Raw genomic sequence first — 21,371 nt, 5'->3', positions numbered from 1 at the left:
AATCAGTTCTCCTCAAGTTCACACGCGTCTTAGTGGAGTAATTAATCACATTACCCATCATCTATGGACAATTTCCTCTAATGTTTGACAACCAGAAAGTGGCCAAATACGTTTTAATCAGTATATCTGTTGCTCGTGACATTCATTCTTTTAAATGAATGGATGTTGGTTTGATTTTTTTATATTTTTTATCGAAGTGTCCGATGGCTACTGTACAGCAGGTTGTTCCATCTAAACCTCAAATACCAAATAAATATCTCCAGGAGAAGTCCGACCTCCTCGCAGCGAGAAGGCCGTCGCCAGCGCAGTCTATAGGTGTAGCGAGCGTTCCTTTGCCGTCCACCAAGTGGGGAGCAGTTCCACCATAATCCCCCTTTCTCCTACTCGCTCTCTCTTTCCCCCGTGGTTCCATTCATATTCTAATCACAGCTTTCCCTTCTGCAGTTTGTAGGCACTCCATCAGAGCCCTCCCTGCCTCGGGCTCTACACTTTTACTTCCCTCTTTTGTGGCTGCGCTCTCCTCCCAGCACACTAAAATAAGGTTGCTTCAAGGAGAGAGAGAAGGGGAGGGGGGGGGTCCTCCAAACTTTCTCTATCCAATTTTGCCAATGGCCTATGAAGTTTCTGGACTTTTGGCTTCAAAAGATGACGATGAAAATGTTTGCGTGAGACTTTGATTTTGTTTTGTTTTTTGCACTGATTTGAATTAACTCAACTTTCACGCTCCCGTTTCCAGACCTATTAACGGCATCGCAGACATCAAAAAAGTTCTGCAATGGGCCAAAAAGTGGCCCTTGGATGGAGAACTTTAAAACTAAAGCAGCAGGGGCAGAGTGTGTATTTGCGTGTGAGGAGAGGGTACGAAAACGTATTAAATGCTATAATGGGAGACGGGGAGGCCACAGTGCTGGGATTGCGTAGATCTAAGCCTCTTTTTTTTTCTGGGAAGGGAGCTTTTCTTATTCAAAACAGCCCCACAAAAGACTTCCAGTGAGCCTTGCCACATCCCCATCTGACTCGAAGCCATTCATCAGCCTGCCGAGCCTATCAATGACATGTCCCCCATCAGGGCTCCTATAAAATCAGCCCCTTTCCCATGAAACATCAGCAAACATTTTGACGGCTCTGGCTTTTCCCCCGCTGGATCTCTGGAGTCTGTGACCCCCCCCCCACCCCACCCGCTCCTACAACCCACCCCCCCCACCTCCATCACCATCGCCACCCTCTCCACGGACCTCACATCTTATGCATCTCTACGACGGGCAGTTCTCTCGGAGAGACGGAGGGAGCTGAGGAGGGGGAGTCCAGCACGGAGCCATTTTCTCAGAGGAGCCCCTGGAACGTGCATGGGAAGAGGATGCATTGTGGGCTGCTAGAAGAGCCTGACATGGATTCCACAGGTTGGTTCCTGCTGCACCGCCGTGACATTGGGACGCCTGGGATCTGGGCTCTTTTGGATCGCGAAACGGGCCTTGGGATTTTGAGACCTGAGATTGGCTTCAGAAAAAGTTATTTAACCTTTCGTCAGGGAAGCTCTTGAATCTAGTACGGCAAGAGATAAGTTGGCGTGTTTTCTGGCCTCGTTTTTAATTGCTCCGGATGGGTGTGCTTCTGCTGAGAATATGGTTTTACACAGTTTTGGGACTATGTAAAGTTGGACGGCGTTTTTACGGAGTAGCAATATGACCTTAAATTGAGACTAAACTCATGCAAGGTCACAGGTCTGAGTTTGTTGTCCAGTTTAAGAAGTTTTTTTTATTATTTTTTATGATGCATGCACCTGCTCAAGCTAAGTTTTGACTTGAGTCAAAATTGCACTTGGTACTATTGGTAAATATAATTGCTTCTCCTGAAGGTATAAATTGTAAAGACAAAATGATTTCATATAGAATATTTCTAGATGTAGTGTTTTAACCACAAAATGTTACTTATTTACTCATTTCAATTCTAAAATGTAACACTCCGCGTGGCTTCAAAAAGCAGTGTTACCCATCAATTCTCAATTCTGTTCAATGCAGTTGTTTTGTGAGAAGAAAAAAAAAAGTTAATTATTAGATATTTGGGGGACTTTTCCACGCTGATATTCAGCGCAGGATTATTAATGATCTCAGATCAGTCTCGCCTTTAGATTGGATTTAATCCAATTATTTAGAGAACTACTTAAACTGTTCACAGAGCAAATGATTCAATTACAGACTGAAAATCTGATCTCAACTGACTATGAGCCAACACTGACAGAGATTAATTAGATTCTGAGGGGGAAAAAAAGATTTGTTGAGCTTCAAAATAACAGCTGCAGTATAATAACAATATTTTTTAATTTAAATTAAATAAAATGTCAGCAAAATTAAAAATTTTGGCATGTTAATGTTGAAATAGTTTAGACAACCTTTTATCACTGATTGTAGCCTTTTAAAAATAACCTTATAAAATGTATAACGCAAGGAATATTTCACATTAAGTAAATTTTACTTGTTTCAATTTTTTTCTCCATCTCATTGCAGGTTTATTTTGCCTAAATTGTGTATTCTCATAAAATCCAAAGCCTCTCAATAATTGTCACAAAAATGAATACTTGAGGGAAATTTAGTTTTCTAGTTAGTAAAAGCACCGAACTTTGTTCAGAACTTTAACAAATATATTACTGATCAAAAATAATATCTTTGCTCCTTAGCATTGTGTACGTTAATATGTAATAGGCTATTTTTGAAACCTCTGCTTGATTGTTTCTTGCTTTTTGAAATGATGAGGATTTGTTTATTATGATAGGAAATGAGCAAATCAAAGCTGGGCCTGATTCACAGTAACGTTAGCCTATTTTTAGCCTTTTAATTTGCTACCAAATATGACCTCCATAATCCATTCAGTTAAGAATGTAGATTTTAGCGTATTAGTAATTTCATCAAATGCAAATTTGCCTCACTGAATGTATATTTTAATCAAGTCAAAAATACATCACTTTTTTGTCTGAAGGCTGTCAAATAACGTATCCAAACAAGTGTTAAGTGTCATAACTTTCTCCATAACTTCAGCCGCGATATGAAGCATCAGTAGGCTATTGGTCGCCCAGTGACTCAGCCGATGCTAGTAACTGTTGTCATGGCCCGTGCAGGAAAACATGATTGACTTAAGTTCGACTCGAATTATAAGTGTTTCAGTCTTGTGATGTAAGGACACCAGTCGGCTTACTAACATAGCATAAATGAGAATGGCGCTAAAAAGGTTCTATTATGACGACACAGCAATGGAGGAGCGGCGAGCGCGCAGAATCAATTGAGCGTGCGCGCGCCCTGTAATTCGCCTCGGGAACAATGAAGGATTCCTGCAGTTCTTGCTGAAAACATTTCAAATAGAATCCCAGCTGCCCAAAGATCCGCACAATCGATTATAATTGAATTGCCCCGTCATTATTATGCCCCTCAACTCTTTAGGCAGTGGCTGCAACGCAACCACGTTTTCTAATGTTTATTGCACTCGTCCACAAACTGACAGGTAATGTAACTATAGCATATGCTATGGAATTTTAAATTACGAAAGTTCAACACGTTCACAAAATATTTCAAGCTCTGTGGGGGAAAAAAACCGAAAAAAGACGAATAGGCCGTTAGTTATGTTTAGGAACCACGGCGCGGTTGCACCTGTTGCCTCTGCCAATGGAAATAGCCTAAATGGATAAATCATATGCTGTTGAAATATAGGCTATGTTAAATAAGTAAATAAAAATGGAATTGAATAGAAAAAGGGCAAATTAGATCGCTACATAAAACGTTTGTAGTTTCGTTTCGCCTACTGTTTAAAACAAAGTTTGTTTCATCTAAAAAATATAGGGCCTACGAGGAGACAGCCGTATGCCTACGATAAAAATGCATAATGTAAAAATATAATTTGTTTTTTCCCCCCTCTTTTTTGCAGAGAGCTGGATTGAAAGATGTCTGAACGAAAGCGAGAGCAAGCGCTTCTCCAGCCACTCTTCTATTGGAAACATGTCCAACGACGAAAGTAAGTAGTAATGTATCGTCATGAATAAATTAAATCAAAATAGACTGCATGAAACATTAATAATTCTGCTCAAAGAGAACATAATTTAGATGTTATCAGTGACTGAATCTTTCAAAAAGAAAGAAAAAACTGGAAAACTTTAATGTATAGGCTACTGTATATACAATTTTATATGATATAGTCTACATATATTGCATTATGTATAATGCATTTATTTTATTACTGATTCTGATTGTTGTTTTTCTTTTGACAAAAGACGAAGAGAAGGAAAATAACCGAGCATCTAAGCCACATTCAACACCTGCCACATTACAATGGTGAGTCTAATTTACACCAGCCAGTAATTCATACCACCGCCTCACACAAAGTTGAACTTTTGAAAGGTTTTAAAGTAAAATGATGAATATAGTAATTAACTTTTATATTTTTAATGACATCCAATAGGACCAAACGGCTTCAGTCTGTGGGAAAACTCCTCCTTAGGTTTGAGATATATACGCTATTTTGTAAAATATGACAAATACAGTTACTTGCTTTATAATTTTCAAACAAATCATTCACTTTTCTAGGAATTCTAGATCATAAAACAGCAGTTGAATTTCCAAATGTCATGTTTGCAGTCCTATTGTTTGTAAGTTGTCGGTTTCAAGTGTCAGAAAGGCAAACAGACTTACAACCTCACAGAGAAAGACTTTACATTTCAAATTGCCTGTCGAAAGTTCAGTCAATAGTACAAAATCTTGCTTGTCTATGGCAAACAAAACTAAACTCGAATTTTTCAGGTCATTTTCACTCATATTTAAGTTAAATTGATACTGTTATACTTGAACTGCACAATTCAAAATTTCTTTAAGAAATAAAAACAATAGCAATAATTTATGTTGACCATTGCTTGATGATCCCTCCAGTACACACAGTAATATTTGTTTTAGAACCCCAAAAATTGACTTCTGATGCGTAGACCCTAGTTTCCTATGTGCGCTGACCTAACTGTGTTCTCATTAGGTTGGAGGAGAACTATGAGATCGCAGAGGGTGTTTGTATTCCTCGCAGTGCACTGTACATGCATTACTTGGACTTCTGCGAGAAGCTTGATTCTCAGCCGGTCAACGCTGCAAGCTTCGGGAAGGTATAGAAGTCTGCATTTAATAACTGTTTTGATGAGGTAATCAAATGTAAAAACACTTAGTTTCCTATAAAAATGCATGTTCACATGAAAGAGGAAGGAAAACATCTGTTGCAAAAAAAAAAGAAAGAAAGAAAAGCATTACATAATACTGGGTATTATGAAGAGCCACAGCCAGTGGTCTTTTCTTACACCTCTTCTGCAAACTCATAGCTGGACAATAAAAACAATGAACATGTTCACCCTTGTTCCCACAACCCCTCAACCCACCTACTCATATAGCCACCCCCCGACACCCTTGTCCCGCTCCCCCGGGTCCTGTCGGAGGATATTGAAAAAGAGAGGGGGCCTGGATTAATGTGTAATTAAAGGAAATTTGGAAGGGTGAGATGTTGCGGAATGTTAGATCAGTGGCTGGAGCAGCGTGGGGTGTCCTTTAGGAAGGCTTCATTGATTCAGGACAAAAAAGAGAGAGAGAGCTGGACCTGCCTCCCTGTCTGCTCATTTATCAAGCCAAGCCTGACAGAAACTTCACAGCTTGGCCTCTTTTTTCATCCCGCACAATAGAGAGCTTCACTGTTTGCAAAGTTTTCTGCACCAGGAGCTGGACCAAGGAGCTCATGGACAAAAAGCAGAGAGAAAAAGAGAGATTGGCCAGAAAAGAAATGTCAGTGGACATGTATGAATCGAACAAGATGATTGAGAAGATATTTTTTGTCGTAGTTGTTACAGATAACACACTGATGTCACAAAAAAGGTCTGGCCATGAAAGTTTAATGTGTGTGTGTGTGTGTGTTTTACAGATAATAAGACAACAGTTTCCTCAGTTAACCACACGGAGACTAGGAACGAGAGGCCAATCGAAGTAAGTTCCTTCTCCAATATTATAGAACTTTTCGAACTTTTCACATTTATCATATCACTTTAAATATGTTTTGTCAAGTTGATGACAATATGAAACTGAGCCAAGTGGAATCAATATTACTTCCAAAAACTAATAATTAATGATTATTACTTAATGGTTATACTTTTTTCCCTTATCTATCAAAACTCCCAAAATATATATTTTTTCCGTGGAGTAGGAGTTTTTAAAAATGTATTTATAATTTATTTGAAAAAATATTTGACTCACTAGTCAAAAGTCTGGAATGATTAAGATTTTTTTATGTTTTTGAAAGAAGTCTCTTATGTCCGCCAAGGCTGCATTTACTTGATTAAAAATACAGTAATAACAGTAATATTGTGTAATATTATTACTATTTAAAAGTTAATGTTTTACATTTTAATATATGGCCAATTTATTCCTGTAATGGCGAAGCTGAATTTTCAGCAGCCATTGCTCCAGTCTTCAGTGTCACATGATCCTTCAGAATCATTCTGATCTAAATATATTATATATAAATTACATTTTAAAACATGTTACAATAGCAAATAAATGGAAATAAATGTATAAATGCAGCCATGGTGAGCATATATATATAATGTTACTTGGGCCTGTTAAAAAAACAGTTATGAGGATCTTAGTCATTGAGGGACATATTACCATTTACCAGAGGTGGACAGTAACAAAGTACATTTACTTGAGTACTGTACTTAAGTACACTTTTTGAGTATCTGTACTTTACTTGAGTATTATTTTTTCTGGAAACTTTTTACTTTAACTTCACTACATTTGAAAGACGAATATTGTACTTTTTACTCCACTACAATTCTGTCAAGGTCCTTGAGTAGAAAGTAGTAATGTCAGTCAGGGGATGATTTTGGTTGCAGGGGTTGCATTTTGGTTGGAAAATGAATGTCGGGTTGACGTCAGAACCCGACTGATGTTGGTTTCTGATGTCAAACCGATTTTCATTTTCAACCACAATACAACGTCTGTCCGACGCTGGAGATCAGCGTCAATCTGATGTTGGATTCTGACATCAACCTGATTTTCATTTTCAACGTTGGGTTTGGTCTCCTAAATGCAAATTTTGTCATTGTTTTGGAGCACACTAGCTTATAGATAACAGTAAGGCTAACATATTCACACTAAAAGCCAAAAAACTTCAAATAGGGCACTCTTTGAGGGAACAGCCATTTGGGTGTCCGAAACCATTGTGAACGTTATTGAGTGCACTTATTAAATCTCACATTCAATCCCACTACGGGAACTGTGTTCTAGAAATAAATCTGATATTGATATGAGGGTAGGCAGGCATAGATTCAGAGGCATAAGGTACTGTAAGTATTACATACAACAATGCAACAATAATACAACAATGCATTGACATTTACTTTTTACTTTTGATACTTAAGTACTTTTAAAAACGAGTACTCCTGTACTTTTACTTAAGTAAAAATTGATCTTTACAACTTTTACTTGTAACTGTATCTGTACTTTCACTCAAGTAAGGAAGTTGTGTACTTTGTCCACCTCTGCCATTTACACCTCCACAAAAAATGTTTTTCATGTATATAAAAAAAAGACCTCTGCAAATCTACTTTAGACTTTGAACACTTTCTAATCATGACTGCTTTAGTACTGCAAAATTGTCAGCAAGCACATTAAAACTCATATATAATCTTCATCCTGCCACTCACTTGTCCCTCTTAGGTATCACTACTATGGAATCGCTGTGAAGGAGAGCTCCCAGTACTACGATGTGATGTACTCTAAAAAGGGCGCTGCGTGGGTGAACGAGACGGGCAAGAAAGAGGTCACCAAACAGACAGTGGCGTATTCACCGCGCTCCAAGCTGGGCACTCTCCTGCCAGACTTTCCAAATGTCAAAGACCTAAATCTGCCTGCCAGTCTGCCAGAAGAGAAGGTAAACAGATCACTAAAACCTCTAACTGCTAACCTCCAACTCCAACCCCCCTCTCCCTCCTCCTGCCCGCTACCCACCCCTCTAGATCCTGCTTTCATGTGTCAGGCGGACCTTCCCTGGGCCTGGATTTAGATGAGGACCTGGAGGATTTATGTGTTGGTTCCTAGTGAACTCTTAATCTTTCGAGTAGATAATAAGATCTCGCACTGGACAAAGGACGGGCACTAGCTGTCTCGCTTTAAAAAGGTGCCTGTAATTTTAAATGGTTTGTGAGTTTCTGATCTTTAAAGCCTCTTTTCATACACTGGTTTGGCAAGACCTTGTAAATAGGCATTGTTCGTGAAAGCAGCTTTTTTTTGTTTGGTATTTGTATCCTCTTTCTTTGTGTCTTATTAATGCATGACCATGAGTCAGGAATGAATTTGGTATGACATCATTAACCAAGAGTTTCGTTGAATTAGTCTCTGTGGGAAAGTATTATAAAAGTCGTTTAAATGGGCTTTTTTCTCTCTACAAGGTCTCAACCTTTATCATGATGTACAGAACTCACTGCCAGAGGATATTGGATACAGTCATACGAGCCAACTTCGATGAGGTTTGACATTTCTTTTTTTTCTTTTTGGTTGCATGCATGCATTAAAATGCTTTGAATTATGTTTTCTTCAAGCTTTTTCATCCAGTGGCATTAATGGTTTACACAAGAAAAGGCTTCCTTCATATTTTATCACAATGTTTATTTGTTTGTGTATATATAGGTCCAGAGCTTCCTGTTGCACTTTTGGCAGGGCATGCCGCCCCACATGCTCCCTGTCCTGGGCTCTTCTACAGTGGTGAATATAGTGGGTGTTTGTGACTCTATATTGTACAAGGCCATCTCAGGAGTCCTCATGCCCACCGTCCTACAGGCTCTACCTGACAGGTGAGTCCCATCCCTGCCTATTTTGATTTTGTTAAAAAAAAGTGTATAACAGAATTTATAGTTTTTTGAAAGTGCTGCATTTCCTGGCATAATTCTGGGTGAAAAGGGCAGAGGTGTAAAGAGTACCTGAAAACCATATTTGAGTAAAAGTACAGATACCTCACAGCGAAAATTACTCCATTACAAGTCACCAATTCCAATACGACTTGAGTAAAAGTCTTAGTATCTGATTTTAACAGTACACTGAATGTATAGGCTCAAAGATGCACTAGTCCTCAACAACTTAGAGATCATTTTTGTAAGGCCCGCTATATTGGTCCAATTGCCGGTTCGCCAATACACGGGGAAGGTTATCACGTGTTCTGTCCTCACTCATGCAAAGTATTGGTTGGTTAAATTTGTAATACATTAATCATATGTATTTATTCGTTAATTCATCTGACTCCATAAATGAAAGGTTTTAATAATATCTGTGCCTCACTAAAAGTGAGCGAATGTTTGACTATTCCTTTTAACCATTAAATGAACAATGTCAAGATCAGTTAGAATAATCACATGTAACAATTTAATATTTCAGATACCAGAGATCAATTCCAAAATCAATTCAAATATCTAGAACATGGTTAGACATTGGTTACACCAAAGAATCTTACCCAGCTTTTACCTGAGATAGAGAGAGAGAGAAAGGCAAAGAAAGAGAGAGAGAGAGAGAGAGAGAGAGAGAGAGAGAGAGAGAGAGAGAAAGACTACCTATTCCATTCGTGACCAGCGAAGAAGAGCCCAGAGAGAGGGTGCACACCTTCCTTTATCCTCCTGACCAGGTGACATGGGGGATGGGGGAGACCACCCTCAAATGGCTTAACCAGTTTTCTCTAAACTTCTATAAACCTTATTACCTTTTATTTTATCTATCTGGATATGAGATATCTGTACCACTCACTTTGAGACATTTCAAATGACACCAAAAACATAACAGTCAATGGTAAACATTCACATTAAACCACGTTCTTGTGTGAGTTCTTTGTTGTTTTCTGAGAGGAAGGGAGGTTGTATGGGGGAGGTCCATAGACCAGGCCTCAAACAGTATTTTCAGTCTTACACATGCCAATGAAAAACAAGAAACTGTTGATTTGTGAGGAGAGCAGTCACATGTTTATTGTCTAAGAAACCTCAAAATTGCTGTAAATCAAGGTTGACACAACGTCTACAAACACTCAAGTCTCAAGCTCAAGTTAAGCTCAAGAGTTCAAAAAGGGCTTAAGTAAACTAATATCCTTCAATAAGGTCTCTTCAATGTAACGGATAAATAAAAATCAGCCAAAAGTCAAGTAAAATCACATTTTAATAGGATAACAAAGATTTGTTAAGATTATGAAGATGTTTACTTGCATATTATATATGATACTATATTTCACATTCAACATCATCAGAATTGCCTCAGTGCTGATTGAACTCCAAGCCTTGAGACTTTTTTCTTTAGTCAAATAGACATTTGTCTTCAATCTAAATAAATACCTTTAATACTATTGACACAGAGATCATGCTAGCATTGCATATCTAACCTTTGCGTCAGGGTAATTAACTTACCAGATTACCTGTCAATGACGCATGACTCCAATTTTTATTGCTCCAGACAAGAGGTAAACAATTTCATTGCATCAGAGCATTCTTTGTGTAATGTACACATTGAATGTTTTTATACATTTATGTCCTTGTTTTTGTGTTTTGATAATACAGCCTCACTCAGGTGATCAGGAAGTTTGCCAAGCAGCTGGATGAGTGGCTGAAGGTGGCATTACATGACCTACCTGAGAACTTGCGCAACATAAAGTTTGAATGTAGGTGCCAAATATATTCAATACTCTCAAAAACATCAAAATGAACTTTGCTAGTATTCTAAGGCTATTTTTGAACACATTTTTTTTTAATTCTCAGTGTCAAGAAGATTCTCCCAGATACTTAAACGACAAACATCATTAAACCATCTCTGTCAGGTATACAGCAGATTTATGTTTAATATTTAACTTTTTAATATCATGTTTTTGCAAATGTCTATGATCAGTTATAGCGCAGGGAGAAATTTGAATTAAAATCTTGCTCTTGCAGGCCTCTCGGACGGTGATCCACAGTGCAGACATCACCTTTCAAATGCTTGAAGACTGGAGGAACGTAGACCTCAACAGCATCACTAAACAGACTCTTTATACAATGGAAGACTCCAGAGAGGACGAGAGGAGACTTATCATCCATTGTAAGGAATAGTGGTGCATTTCACGATCAGATTTTAATGAAAAAGTATCAGATAAGACATAGCCGGACTGATTCAGATTTATTAATTAGTGTTTCTGTACTCCACCACATGCAGTGTTATTGCTGCAGAATCACATGCAGCGCTGTGTTAAAAGCCTTACTGGTTTACGTTTCGGATTTCACACAGTAGCTGTCAACCAGAGCTGAATCATTCCCACGACCATGAGCGTCGAGCTTTAACCACAGGCACTGAGAGGTTAACCCTCACAGTTTGACACCCCGAGGAGCATTTCAAATTCATTTCAGCGTCAACCTCTCACATGACTGATCAGGTCAAAGTTCAAAGATTCTGTCATGTCATCCTCAAAAGAGGATTCTGAGCTCCTCTTTCTACAATTTCATACAGAGATCTCAAATCTATGCCAATAGTACTTTTGTAATTATGGATTAGCAACCTTTACAAGCAATTAAAATGGAATTTGACCAATTTGAGAAATGCATGCTTCAAAATAGAAATTTGTTTTTAATCTCTTAAACTCTTTTCTGCTGTTTTTCAAAGTGTATCAAGAATTTGACAGACTGCTGGAGGACCAGTCCCCTATTGAAGCCTACATCGAGTGGCTGGACTCTATGGTGGAGAGATGTGTCGTGAGGGTACGTGTATGCAGAACATGATTTCCCCAAGTACAACATGTTCCTGGATCATCATCTTTGTTGATCCTGGAACAACCAATCAGATTTGAGGGACAAGTTTTCAGTTTATGTCAACTTTAGGCTTACAACCAGGGTTAGGTGCTTCTACATCAATGTTATTCACCTATCATTTCCCTCTGATTTTAGGGAAAACTTATGGGTAGGGTTAGGTTAGGTGTATGTGTATATGGTTGGGACTAAATTTTCAGACAGGAATGTTGTTCCAAGATCAACAAAATATGTTGACCCGGCAAAATCAGGCTTGATTTATGCTCTACTACAGTATGATGATCCTATAATAAGATATCTGATTGTATAGCTAAAATATATGCCTATATATGTAAATATGAATAATAATAAAAAAAAAAAACTATACCTTTCAAAAGTTTGGGGTCGGTAAGATTTTGTAATGTTTTTGAAAGAAGTCTTTCTCTAGGCTCCATTTGTTTGATCAAAGATACAGTAAAACAGTAATATTGTGAAATATTATTACTATTCGAAATATTTGCTTTCTATTTATATTTTAAATGATCATTTCAGCATCATTACTCCAGTTTTCAGTGTCACATGATCCTTCAGAAATCATTCTAATATGCTGATATGGTGCTCAAGACAAATTTGTTATTATTATCAATGTTGAAAACAGTATATATACATATGTATGGATGTATAATTTTGATATTTCAACAGAAAAATAATCAAGAATTGTCATTACACTGTTTTTATGTTCTTCCAATCCAAACTAAGTTTACAGGTGTCCAACCCATGCGACTCTAAATGCCGTCACAACATACTTAAGACCTATCGTGATGCAATTCCCCAACTTAATGATGTCTTCATGGCCCCCTTTAGCGGGGCCTCAATTATAGTCCAGATATGGGCTTGTAAATCTGGTTGCCATGGGAACTTATACTACTTACCAGACAATAGTTCAATGGGAGGGTGTTTCCTTAGGGGCAAATCAAATAGTTGACTTGTTGACGTGTTTTTCGTACTTAGGGGTTAGGCCCCAGTATGGACCCAAAGGTTAAGGCCCCTGTGCCTTCCCTCAGGCTTTTCTAATGGTAATACTCCCTTTAGGTGGCGGGGAAGAGACCCGGATGCCTGAAGAGGGTAGCTCAGCAGTTCCTGCTCATGTGGTCATGTTTCGGGACCAGAGTTATCCGGGATATGACGCTGCATAGTGCACCCAGCTTCGGTGAGTCAAGCTGCACCGTTTTGTCACAATCATCCTATTAGAAAGAGTAGAAACTTCTTACTGATTTTATTTGTTTGGAAGCTTGAGTTTTTCAGGTTAACTAAAAGTTTCTCAATCCACAACACCAAGTGTCAACTTTTAACTAAGATGGCAGCTTTGTTAACTCTTGGCTTACACCATCTAGCCGTCTATGGCAAAGTTACTGAAAGAAGGGCCATAAAAGAGGTAAAAGCCCCCTCCCTGTCAGCTCTGTCTGTGAATATCAAAGGCACAGTTGGTTGCAGTGTTTTGATAATGCAGCTCTCTGTACAAAACAGCTAATTAACAAAGGCAAACCCCCACCAAGTCTTTCCCCCTTCTTCCCATTTTATGACCGGGCAGTATTGCGCCCAGTCCGCTGAATAGCAGCGATGTTTATTATGCACATAGTGGCTGGAGTTGCTAACACAATGTGAGGATTGTGCCATGCTCCTTATGAATTCTTTCCCCCATCTCATTCAGAAAATGGACTCAAAGCATCATATGCTTCAGTAACTCTGTAGAGTTTATGGTTGGACCGCTAGTTTGGTTCTGACTTGGATTTGAGCTCTTAACGTTTAAATTGTGCAATAGTATCGCGCCAGTTAACAACATCAAATCATTCTGATCTCTCAAAGCTCTCAGAGATTCAAATTCAAAATGCTTTATGGTAGTTGTCCACGAAGCCTTCATTTATTACTTGTTTCAGACCGGAGACTTAAATTGGTAGGAACTTTTTATGGTATATTGGATTCTTTATATTTCTAGGCTCATTCCATCTGATCCACCTCATGTTTGATGACTATGTACTATACCTGCTTGAGTCTCTGCACTGCCAAGAGAGAGCCAATGAACTGATGAGGGCGATGAAAGGAGAGGGCTCACCAGGTAAGATCGATTTGTTACAAGCAATAGAGCTGATCTGTCATGACATCAAATTTGCAGACTAACACAGAAAGCTTATTTGTCATTAAAACAGTAGTTTTCATTAGTATGTAGTTGACTTTACTTGTAGAGAGTTTCAAGTTTTGCTCTACAACATAAATGACACACAGTCAAACCTCAAATAGGAATTTTGAAGTTGCAATTTTTTAAGTCTATAAAGCCTGCTGTATCAAATTTGATACACAAATTGCCAAGGCCTCTAAATTATCGACATGAACAAAACATTGCTGAAAAACCCGTTGTGCACAATCTACTACATATTCTGTCGTTGACTTTTTGCTGTGAAGTCTCTACTGATTTTTTTTAAAGTAGATATAAGAATAACCTTTAAATTGATAGTCATATTTCAGAATGATCACTTGCTGGACTGTACCAACTTAGGTTTACTTCATTATATAATTTTTTAGAAAAATGATGTTCAAATATGATTCATCGGGCTTTTGAGGAATGTTTATTTATTTGTCTCTCAATCATCATTGTATTGGATTTCATTATATGAAAGAGCTTTGAGCTACAGAACTTTGATCATAAAACATAGCCTTTAAAAATCATCTTACAAAGACATATAATTAGGAGATAGACAACTGAACAAGTAGAGTAACAACTGATATTTATATGCATTTTATGTACAGTAAGTAGTCTGCTATATTGTTATTAAGATCTCATTGATTTACATTACAAGCCATTAAAATTTCATATTGCTTTTTGGCCATATTAATAAGCAACAGCACCAAATTGCACATTTTTGCTCAGCTTGGACCTTCCCTCCTTAAGTATGAGCTACATATTATCATATATCATACTACTAGCCATAAAAGTATGACTACTAGCCATAAAAGCCATATAAGTCTGAGTATCAAATATGATTCTTAACAAACAAAAAAACACATGCAAACTTTAAAAAAAATTATTTATTTTCTCTATTATAGATTCAATAAACTGTTCTTATAAAAAAAAAAAATCTGACTAATATTTCATGTCCAGCTTTACAGGATTAAAGGTTGCAATATAATGAAAACAATGGTTGTCCAATTCAAACCCACATCCTTGTGGTAGTTGTAGTCCTTTTTTAGCTACTTGTTCGCTCTTTATATTCTAGATGCTGTAAATCAGCTTAGACCAGCATGTTTAATGCTAGAGCTGGTTTGGTGATGATCTATCTGGTGAAAGAGGTTGTCCAGCATTGTCTTTCTAGCTAAGCTGGTTGACCATAGCGGGGAATTCAGGTTAATTGGGACACTTTTCTCCATTCATCTCAATGGCAAAATAGCGTCCAAATCACATCTGGTTAAGGTTGTTAAGATGTCTGCTGGGGCACCTTACACCAGCAAACCATCATCCAAAACATGCATTGTGGTTATTGCAGCAGAGAAAATCTAAAATGTTGTGATAGTTTTCAAAATCGCAAAGATTTCTTAACATTTTAGGCTTTTGTTTTGGGCTACTACAGCAGATACTGGGGAAGAGCAGATGATGATAGGCTCCACCCCCACATCTACGTCACCTGGACCCTACTCTCCTGCCAAGTCTGTTCACTCGGTGGGCGTACCAGCAGTAGGTTCCCCCAATTCAGCCCAGTCTCCGGAGTACACCAGCATATCAGCTACCACAGGTAAATGGTGACTCCGAACTGATTATAACACTCAAATCTTACATCACAGTATCACATTCAACAGTACAACTAGCACAGGCCCATTCCATGCATTCATTAAAACTGTATCTCACAGTAAGCTCATTTAATTAACACGCCAAACACGTTTCTTTGTATATGTATGTCTGTATGTGCCAGGAGCTGTTCAGTCATATACCTGGTCCCTTACATACACAGTGACAACCTCAGGTGGCAGCCCACCCGATACTGGATCCCAGCTTTCCTGCATGAGAGGCGGACCCCCTCTACACAGCTCCTCCTCCACCCACAGGATGCCAGTTTACCCACATCGGGATGAGCATGGGTGAGCCCCCAAAATCAATGACAAGAAATTAAATAATGTTGAAAACAACATTAAAGTGTGGATTGTGAAATGTTTTAAGAGATTTGTACTCCATTTTCTCCAGGTATACTGGCAGCTATAATTATAGCTACGCAAACCAGCACCATCATGCCATCCAGAGTCAGTACTCAAGTTTATCCCATGAACCAGGGCTGCCAACCCCTCTGCACTATTCCTCATACCACCGGACCTCCGCACAGGTCAGGCTCCTCCCACCCAAAATCCTAAAATCATACACTACAGTATTATTTTAATATGATACTATTTATTTCTAAGCTTAGGGGAATTTCTGAACTATTTATAAAATATTATAAAACATGTGATTACAGAATATAGATTGACAATTTTCAAAGGCTACGCCTTCGATTTCACAAGTTCGTCAGTTATGTTCAGTTAACGCCCATTTCCACTATACATAAGGGGGAAAATATTCAATCAAATTAAATGATACATCATAAGTATGACCCAAAAAGTCATCATTTTGACATACAAGTCAAAATTAGGCCATATTAATTGATAAAAAGTCAAAATTGAGAAACCGTCAATTATAACATAAAAAGTATTTTTATGTCACAATTTAAACTTTTTATCTCATAATTATGATTTAATAGTAGTCATAATTGACATACTAAGCTATAATTTGAAGATAAAATGTCGAAAGTTTGATAAACTAAGTTATATTTTTGTCAAAAAGTCATAAATGTCATAACTTTTTATCTCATAATTATGACCTATAGTAGTATGTCATAATTAAAACTTTTCTCATAGTTATGACCTAATTCTATATAAAACTTATTATTTCAATTTTGACTTAGTATTTTATTATTTTGACTTTGTCAAAATGACTTTTTATGTCATAATTATTGGGGAAAAAATCTGTCTTTGGTAAATCATGTGTCAGAAAAGGTTAACACATGCATTAATTGCATTTTCAAACAATTTTCAATGAGAAAACATATTAGATGGGACAAGAAAGTTTCAGAGTAAAATCTCTTGATTAAAAACTACAAAAGCAAAGAATTTTTTCACAGATGAATCATGAACAATAAGACTAGGAATGAGTATTAAGAAAGTAAACATAATAACAGATGGAAATGGGTGTGTATTCCCCAGTATTTGGCGTGGAAGTGTATTCTATCCTCTTTTAGTATTTAGTGTATTCTAGTCTCTTTTACTGGGTTTGTAACTGAGAGAAGAATAGTATGTACATACTGTGAATGTGAATGGTGGTTGATGTATTACAGTCATTAGCATCTGAAATGTTCTTTTAACTGTTATCCACAGAGTTTTATGGATAGAGAATGCTTGCTTGCCTCAGCACACACTGGGGTAATAGGCTCCTCCTAAATAAACTCCTCCTGATCAGAAATACTGGTCATTTAGCATATGTATTTAAAGTGTATTGAATTCTGAAAGAGAACAAAGGTGGAAAAGCTCAGTTAATTGTCTTTGTTAAACCTCTAGACAACTGCTGGGTTAAAGTTTGATGAAAACAACACTCGCTAAATCTCAAAATGCTGCCATTACTTTAGCGTGAATCAGCCAAAGCAATATTTTCCATCCAAATATTTAGAAAAGGTCAACTTTGAATACTGGCCTGGAAAAGCCTTGTTTAAACGTTAAAATTCCCTTGATGTCTGAGGCTTATTTAGGCCTTATGTAGTTGGAATACCTGGAATGTTTGAATATTTGAATTTTAAAGTACATAATGAGTATTAGCCTATATATTTTAAGTTTGAAGGATGTGCAATTTGAATAATGGAGAAGTTTGTTCTGGGTGCTAGTTAAAACCTTAAAAAAAAAGAAAGAAAGAAAGAAAGAAAGAAAGAAAGAAAGAAAGAAAGAAAGAAAGAAAGAAAGAAAGAAAGAAAGAAAGAAAAAGACAGATATCTATGAGCTTTTTGATTATCAGATACACGAAAACCATTCGTCCGATCAGTTTGAAAAGATATAGCCAGAGGTGGACAAAGTACACAACTTCCTTACTTGAGTGAAAGTACAGATACTATGGTCAAATATTACTCCATTACAAGTAAAAGTTGTAAAGACCGATTTTTACTTAAGTAAAAGCACAGAAGTACTTGTTTTTAAAAGTACTTAAGTATCAAAAGTAAATGTCAATGCATTGTTTTATTATTGTTGCATTGTTGTGTATAATACTTACAGTACCTTATGCCTCTGAATCTATGCCTGCCTTCCCTCATATCAATATCACATTTATTTCTAGAACACAGTTCCAGTAGTGGGATTGAATGTGAGATTTAATAAGTGCACTCAATAACGTCCACAATGGTTTCAGACACCCAAATGGCTGTTCCCTCAAATAATGCCCTATTTAAAGTTTTTTGGCTTTTAGTATGAATATGTTAACCTTACTGTTATCTATAAGCTAGTGTGCACCAAAACAATGACAAAATTTGCATTTAGAAGTCTGACCAAACCCAACGTTGAAAATGAAAATCAGGTTGATGTCAGAATCCAACGCCGGACTTACGTTAATCTCCAACGTTGGACAGACGTTGTATTGTGGTTGAAAACGAAAATCGTGTTGACGTCAGAAACCAACATCAGTCGGTTACTGACGTCAATCCGACTTTCATTTTCCAACCAAAATCATCCCCTGACTGACATTACTACTTTCTACTCAAGGACCTTGACAGAATTGTAGTGGAGTAAAAAGTAGTGAAAAAAAAAAGTGAAGTTAAAGTAAAAAGTTTCCAGAAAAAATAATACTCAAGTAAAGTACAGATACTCAAAAAGTGTACTTAAGTACAGTACTCAAGTTTGTTACTGTCCACCTCTGGATATAGCACACTAAGAAGCCTGTGCAGGTCCGTGCCAAATTTAGTAGATGTAGCCTGAAAACTTTAGGAGTAGTTATACTGAATTGTGGACAAGCATTGCATTGTTGCATACAAATATACTAAGTGTATACAAAATTTACATGCTGCATGTTACTGGTTCCGTAACTGAGGGAATAGTTGAATGTTAAGTAGTCTTTATTGTGCTTGAGATTGAGAGAGTGTGAATAGTTTAATTAAATTGTTTAGTTGTGGATGGAGAGGAGTGGGTCTGGTCACATATATTGAAAGTCAAAGCGGGTGTGATGGTGGTCCAGCCTGCATTTGTAATGGGGGATCAGTTCTCCTCCACACAGCGGATGCAGCCTCTGAAAAGTGAACCGACTAGAGCCAAGAGAGCCACACACACACTCACACACACCCAATGTCTCCTACCATCCACTCAATGAACGTCTCAGACAACTCAACTAGCGGCCGGAAATCCAGATGGAAAAGCGTGTTTATTAAAATATTGTTATTCAATAGTCTCTTTTATCTGCATGAACAAGAGGTCACCAAGCAACACATCTAGGTCTCTGACCCCGCCTGACTTTCTTTTTCCGTGCAGCAGCCGTTCATAAAAGCTCTGACTGTGGACGGTTTCTATTTAGAGAGCACTTATAGATTTTTACTTCCACTTATTTTCCGTCAACTTAAAATGGAGACAATGTCCACACTTTGTTCAAGAGAGCTACTCTGAAGGAGGCAATGGAGAAGGAGACAAATGAAGATTTTGTTGACTTCCCCAGAGAGAGCAGATTGTTTTATATAGACACATATCTTGAGCTGACATGCTCAGTTTTGTTTTTAGACTGTTACCCACAGCAACAAAAATACTTTTTTTAAAGTGCTATGTTAACTTATCTTTCTTATTTCTTATTAGTACAAATGATGGTGAACTGATGCACTTTTAGTTGATTATTAGATGTCCTGTTTAGACAGTTGGTCCAAGTTTTATTCTTATCCAATCCTGTATGAGTTTCTTTCTTCTGATGAACACAAATGGCTACCGTCAATTGGTTACCAACATTCTTTAAAATTTCTTCTTTGTGTTACACAGAAGAAAGAAACGTATAGGCTACAGGTTTGGAGCGAGTAAATGATGTCAAAATTTTCATTTTTGGGTGAACTTGTCCCTTTAACATGAAGGAAGATGAAATGAATCGTTTACAGAATGCACAACATCACTTGTTGTTGTCACTTGTGTTTTGTTGCAATAGTCCTCATGCATGTCTCTCTCTGATTTGTAGTATCCACTCAACAGTCAGATGTCCAGAATGGAGTCCTGTTTGATGAGTGGGTCTCCTCTTCTACACTCGAGCCCTGTGACCCCCCGTTGGCCAGACATGGCCTCGGCCAACAGCTGTTACTCCAGCCCCGCAGTCCACACGTCACGCTACTCCACCGGAGACATGTACTCTCCTCTGGCCCCACGCAGGAACTCTGAATATGAGCATGCGCAACATTTTCCAGGATTTGCCTATATCAATGGGGAGGCCACAACTGGGTGGGCAAAATGATTGTACACTTCCGAGAGTCTTCGTCCAAGACAACAGATGTCTGCGTGTGGAAAGCTGAACAGATACAACAGCAGCCGCCCATATTTAACCTAATTACAGAGAATGTATTTGAGTGGAATTGAGTGGAAATGTTTTTATTGGTGTGGTCAGTGTTTACAGTGTAAGCTGCCAATGAAACTCTTTTCGAATCGCAATCATTGTGTGAGTGCAAAAAGGCAGTGTCCCAGTTGTGCCTTTCCTCGCCTTTTTCTCATTTATCTCTATCTCTATCCACATTATAGACCATTATACTCTCGTTTACTGTGCAAAAACTTTCATCGCTGACCTCGTTTCAGTGTAAAAATGCGCACATCTCACAGCATTCTGTCACCACAGGGTGGGTGTTTGACGTCAAATAGTGATCTGTCAACAAAACCACAGGGTTTTTTTTGTCAACATCAAAGTGTGCTGCTTTGCTAGGATAAACATAACATTCTCAGCACCAGGAAGAAATGCCTTAATATTTCACCTCAGAACGCCCTATTGGCCAGCTGCCAGGTTGCGAACGTCATAGGAGTCTAAACAAATAAGGGCAGCTCACATGAGTACTTGCTGCATGCGAATGTGAACATAAGAGAGGACATTTCTCATATTACACAAATGCAGAATTACCCCAGTGTGATCCTGGGAGAATATTAGTGATCTTTTCTGTAGCTTTGTAACATTGTGTCCCTTTGCATTGTTTATCTGTGTTTGACCTGTATATCCAGTTTTGTATGATTTAGGAAACCGAAAAGTGTTAACCTAGGTTTGTGTGTTTTTGAATGCACTCAAAGGTACTGTGGACCTATTACCCTATGGGTAGGAATAAAAAGGAAAGAATATGAAAATGTAACATTTATTATCTTTAGTCACTTTCTCTTGTAAATAAAAGCACTCAGTAACTTCTGTGGTGACAGCTGTTACTTAAATGATATATGTGGAATTATTTGTTGCCACATAAAGATTTTTAAAAACCCAGTTTGGATTGTCTTTTTTTATTATTATATTTTTTTTTTTTTTTTTTTTTTACTTGATATG

The 21,371-nt window shown here is 37.7% G+C and overlaps 1 protein-coding gene across 2 annotated transcripts; it reads left to right on the top strand.

Moving 5' to 3' along the window:
- Nucleotides 1-1,215: 1,215 nt before the first annotated feature.
- rfx4 (regulatory factor X, 4) lies at nt 1,216-21,306 on the top strand. Of its 2 annotated transcripts, none has more exons than XM_084125038.1 (18): nt 1,216-1,400; nt 3,913-3,999; nt 4,256-4,316; nt 5,005-5,128; nt 5,929-5,990; nt 7,722-7,935; nt 8,453-8,530; nt 8,691-8,854; nt 10,592-10,692; nt 10,790-10,848; nt 10,961-11,105; nt 11,664-11,758; nt 12,878-12,995; nt 13,782-13,901; nt 15,409-15,570; nt 15,787-15,913; nt 16,017-16,152; nt 20,043-21,306. In XM_084125038.1, exons 1-18 carry the CDS (start codon nt 1,358-1,360, stop codon nt 20,310-20,312), a joined length of 2,166 nt encoding a protein of 721 aa, XP_083981164.1. In that variant the 5' UTR covers nt 1,216-1,357; the 3' UTR covers nt 20,313-21,306. The 2 variants fall into 2 exon arrangements, with proteins under 2 accessions (XP_083981164.1, XP_083981163.1); XM_084125037.1 differs by having other exon boundaries at nt 15,748-15,913.
- The last annotated feature ends 65 nt before the right edge of the window (nt 21,307-21,371 follow it).

The sequence above is a fragment of the Abramis brama genome (assembly GCF_963993115.1).
Source record: "Abramis brama genome assembly, chromosome: 9".
Lineage (NCBI taxonomy): Eukaryota > Metazoa > Chordata > Actinopteri > Cypriniformes > Leuciscidae > Abramis > Abramis brama.
The sequence above is the reverse complement of the archived record's forward strand: the minus strand, read 5'-3'. Positions and strand labels throughout refer to the sequence as shown.